Source organism: Cyprinodon variegatus, unplaced genomic scaffold (assembly GCF_000732505.1).
Source record: "Cyprinodon variegatus isolate N-32 unplaced genomic scaffold, C_variegatus-1.0 Scaffold202, whole genome shotgun sequence".
Taxonomy (NCBI): Eukaryota; Metazoa; Chordata; class Actinopteri; order Cyprinodontiformes; family Cyprinodontidae; genus Cyprinodon; species Cyprinodon variegatus.
This window is the reverse complement of record NW_015150655.1, coordinates 1,028,839-1,033,756: the sequence shown is the minus strand read 5'-3', so window position 1 is coordinate 1,033,756 and position 4,918 is coordinate 1,028,839. Positions and strand designations below refer to the sequence as shown.

Sequence of the window (4,918 nt, the reverse complement as noted above, 5' to 3'; positions counted from 1 at the left end):
TTCATTTAACAAAATTGTTTCATGTTAGCAGGTTAGGACCTGAAAAAAAAAAGTTTAAATCAAGTCTGGTGTTTGAGGGGTAACAAAAGTTGTAAATTTCTGGAGTATGAATATATTTACAAGTCAATCTCAGAATAATTTATTTTTTATTCTCATTAAAATTAATTCTCATTAAAAAAAATAAAATGTGGTCCTTTTTACTTTCTCATAAGTGCAACTATAAAGTTAACGAGCAGCCGTTGTTATTTTAGTTGAGAGCTAGATAAAATTTGGCAACAATTACCTTTCCGCCACGAGCAGCCTTTTTCCTTTTATACATGGACATTACCGCGAGGTCCTTGTTTCAAACCATTGAGAGAAATTGTAAAAAGTTTGGAGTCACAGCGAAACAGTGCCTATCGATGGTGGACGTGTTTGTGCACCAGCTGTTGTTCACGTACATACACAGCCCTCCTCCCCTGTGCGGCCTGCTAGCTCGATAGCCGTGTCTGGAATGGATGAATGAAGCCAGGTCTCCGATTATTTAAGTCATTATAAGTAAATATGTGTTACATTTAAATTACAAGTGAAATATGATATTATCACACATTTTTGTTTTATGTGAATTTAATATTTTAGATTATAAGCGACTAAAATGAATTATCTGCCTACTTCCGGTGTTCTCCTCTCTGATTGGTCAGGATTCCATGAATATTCCATGCCCCGGAAGTAGGGCGGTAACGCTGGTGCTTTGCTGTCGAGTCACCTCTGTCAAGCGGGATGGGGGAAAAGGAACCGCTATCATGCTGATAAACGCAGGATCCCGACGGACTGAGCGTCAATAACTTGATGTATTTACGTTCAGCCTGACCGTTTATCTTCAAATTACCGAAATTGTCCCGTTACAGTTTGCCAAAATGATGGAAGAAATCGACAGATTCCAAGTGCCTCCTGTCAACGGAGAGACACAGCCTTTGGTAAGAGAGAAACCCCCATCGTATTATGCAAATTAATGTGTTCTGAATTCAAATGGGGAAATTATTTCCTTTTCTGTGGCTGATTATAACAGATGTGCAGCATAAGATGCTGATGATCCAGCTGAGAGTAATTTGCAGCTTTATAATACAGTGGATAATAAAGATTGAAAAAGGATGGCGACTATCCTATTGAATATTTAATAGGGGAAAAAAATGTCCGTGTTGTATATAATGTTTAAGCACATCCCCAAAGCCCTGGATCTGAATAATTAAACTACGCACTTACTCAAGATCGCGAGTTCTGAAAGGCCACGTCATATGCGCGTGTTTACCTCAATGATGTCACAGCTTGGTGTTTTTGCGTCATTGCGTGACGCGCTATTTGGGTCGTGATGGTATCACACCAGAGTAATAAAGTGGATTCTTGGATCGTTAGCTGATTTAATGCAAAATTAATATTTTCTTGTTTTATAAACCATTTTCCAAAACACTAATATACTTATAAACTGTTTAAAAATGCCTCTGATTTTGTTTTTTTTTGTTTTTTTTGCAATACATTTATCATGATAAGAAATATATCTGTTAAAATTATTACATTTATTTAAATCTAGAGCTGAAACAATTAATCGGATTAATTATGATTAATAGATTATTGAAAAAACCCTCAACTAATTAAGTCGTTTATTGGAGTATAGACTTTAAAACATGCCCTGAGCTGATAGAAGAACCTATTTAAAGCAGTAACAATATCAAAATTATAAAAAATGATATATATATATATATATATATATATATATATATATATATATATATATATATATATATATATATATATATATATATATATATATATATATATATATATATATATATATATATATATATATTTAAGTGCATTTAAGGAAATGAACAATTTCGTCTGTCAGTATGCTCTATCTAGAACTCCTTATGTGGAGAAGTTTTATTTTCACCTGGTTTAATTTAGTAAAAAATCTTCTTTAAGGAACCTTTGCCTATCCAATTATTAATGGAAACAATAATCAACAAATTAATCGGTTTGCAAAATACTCGTTGGTTGCAGCTCTATGTAAATGGGCAGGTGTACAAGGAGTGTACAGGTCAGCTGGCTGGTGTCCTCATTGGTGTCCAGACATTTTAAAAATGTCGCTGGACCAGTCCATAGTGCCAGCATGCTTTAAGTCTGCCTCCATCATTCCGGTTCCAGGGAAGCCTCAGGTCACCTCACTCAATGACTATCGGCCTGTCACACTGACTCCTATCATGATGAAGTGCTTTGAAAGGGTGGTTAAAGAACACATCTCCAGTCTGCCGCTAACATTCAACCCATTCCAGTTCGCCTACAACGGAACCGCTCCACTGAGGACGCCATCTCCTCTGCTTTTCTTCTGAGCCTAACACACATAGAGGAGAAGAACACTCACCGATGCTGTTCCTAGACTTTAGTTTAACTTTCAACACCATCATCCCACAGCACCTGATAGGCAAACTGGAACAGTTGGGCCTTAATACACCCCTCTGCAATGGGCTGCTAGACTTCCTCACCAATAGACCTCAGTCAGTCCAGGTTGGACAGAACACCTCTAATGTCATCATCCTAAGCACAGGCTCCCCTCAGGGCTGCGTCCTGAGCCCCCTGCTTTTCACCCTAATGACACACAACTGCGTCCCCAGGTTCATCGCCAATCACATCTGAAATTTGCAGATGACATCGCGGTGGTGGGCCTCATCAGAGATTACAGAGATGAGATGGAGCAGCTGCTGGACTGGTGCAGAGATAACAGCTCGATCCTGAACGTGGAGAAGATGAAGAACATCATCATTGACTTCAGGAAGAACCGGCCTAACCACGCTCCACTGCTCAATAACAGCTCAGCTGTAGAGGTGGTCAGTAGTACTAAATTCCTGAGGGTGCAAATCACAGGCACCCTCACCTGGACTGTAAAGGTCTCCTCACTGGTCAAAAAGGCACAGAAGCACTTGTACTTCCTGCAGAGGTTGAGGAGAGCCCACCTGCCCCCACCCATCCTCACCAACAGCAGCCAGGATCATCAGGGCTCCTCTTCCCTCCATAAAAGACATGTCATCCCAGCGCTGCGTGTCCCGAGCCCATAACATCATCAGCGACTCCTCACACCCCCACCATGGGCTGTTCTCCCTGCTGCCCTGTGGGAAGAGGCTTTACAGCATTCGATGCAGGACCAGCAGCTTCTGCAACAGCTTCTTCCCCAACAGACAGCTAATTCTAAATCATGTCACAAACTCTGCATCACACTGATGACACCAAACCAAAAATACTGCATATTTGCACCATATATATTAATTCTCTGAACTTCCACATCAATGCGTTTTCTTGCACCATGTTTTCTTGTTTTCTACCACACTGTTTACATTTGAGCACTGCAGCACTTTATGGAATGGAAATAATCATTGCACTGTCTGAAAGCAGCACTAAACGAAAGTTTAAAAGTTGTCTAAATCTAAATCTCGTTAAAAGTAATTTGGGCTTCAGTTTGAAGAACAATTAACAGAAAGATATCTTTGTTAATATTATTCCTCTGTTATTAATTTTGATGTTCTCCTCCAGTTTTGTGGTCAATCCAGGATCTGATTCCTCTCTTAACACACTAAAAATAATCAGAGAACACTCAAACAACATCGGATCCTCTCAATACTCTTAAAACCTTTTAACCAATCCCTCAAGCTACATGTTCAGACTTTATCTGGATTGCAGGTGCTGTGGCACACATGGACATGCATTTTGATGCTAATCATCTCTTTGTATTTCCCAAGCTGAATGAATGCTCTTGGCACCTGCTAAATCCACATAAAAATAGCTCTTATGTAAAACATTGAGTGAAGTACTTTATAAACATTGCATGCCCTATTTTTTGCTTCTCTTCAGTTTACCATAAAATCACAAGCAGACCATTTCTATAAACAATCACACATTATTCAGCACAAACACTCTTAATCATGGTTGCTAAGGGCTAGAATTGTTCATGCTCATGTGCCCTGCTTTCATACTCAGATTGTACTATTTCTAGCCTTGTTACCATTGTTAGATGGTTCATTTGTTTCAGTGGTCAGCTGATGTCTCAACCTTCACTAGGATTGGTCTGTGAGCGGCCGCAATGTGTAATCCTACCAATTGCTTAGACTACATGCTGTGTCAGCAGCCTCGCATAGCTTTTCAACATGTGAAGAAGGGAAGGAGTTGTTAACTGCACAACATACAGATCAATGTGAGGGATATACAGTACTTTAAGTATTCATATCCTTTTAGTATTTATCAGATTTTTGCAGCTTTTTTTTTTTTTTTTTTTTTTTGCTTCAATAGGAGTTTGCATGATCATTATAGGAAGAAAAAAGCTTTATGGTTTTCTTATTGTTTTTCCAAATCCATCGCGGTTCTCTGTATTGGGATAGAGATTTGCTATAAACATATGTCCAGGTTGTTCTGAAATGCTGTGATGAAAACTGTTGTAGTTTAGCTCTGGCTGTAGGTGAGGTTTTTGCCCTGTCAAGGTGAATCTCTGCAACACAGCTTTAAGCGGGTTTTTCTTCTGTAAATTTTCTGCATTTAGATCCATTTTCCCATCAACTTCATCCTGCTCTATTTCCCTGATGAAGAAAATTGTCTGCACAGCATGATGATGCCACCGCCGTGTTTCATGACGGGATATCCAACAATCAGTCTTGGAATATTGTGATTATTTAGATTTCCCCATAACCAGGCTGCTGGGATTCTCTGAGGCCTTTGTACAATAGCTGGATTTATAGCGAGATTAGACCACACACTTAACAGATTCTTGTTTGAAAAGGATTTACCAAATAAAATTTTAATGTTCCCTCTATTTTACAATACTATTCTACTTTCTGCCGAACTTTTACATCTAATCAATAAATAAATAAAAATATTTTGGGTTGGAGTTGTAATGTGA

General features: G+C 38.7%; 2 protein-coding genes across 3 annotated transcripts in view; one reads left to right on the top strand and one right to left on the bottom strand.

The window, feature by feature from the left end:
* dnai1 (dynein, axonemal, intermediate chain 1) overlaps positions 1–325 on the bottom strand; it is a 32,451-nt gene extending 32,126 nt beyond the window's left edge. The window contains exon 1 of the mRNA XM_015379864.1: positions 284–325. Coding sequence (XP_015235350.1) covers positions 284–325 — 42 coding nt within the window. The remainder of the gene's footprint in view (positions 1–283) is intronic.
* Positions 326–715: 390 nt separating this feature from the next.
* The window catches only part of LOC107088002 (protein FAM219A-like), a 21,293-nt gene continuing 17,090 nt past the window's right edge, over positions 716–4,918 (top strand). The window contains exon 1 of one of the 2 annotated variants that reach the window (XM_015379896.1): positions 716–956. In XM_015379896.1, the coding sequence (XP_015235382.1) occupies positions 897–956 (60 nt within the window). In that variant the 5' untranslated portion in view covers positions 716–896. The remainder of the gene's footprint in view (positions 957–4,918) is intronic. The other variant, XM_015379897.1, reaches the window with a different exon arrangement.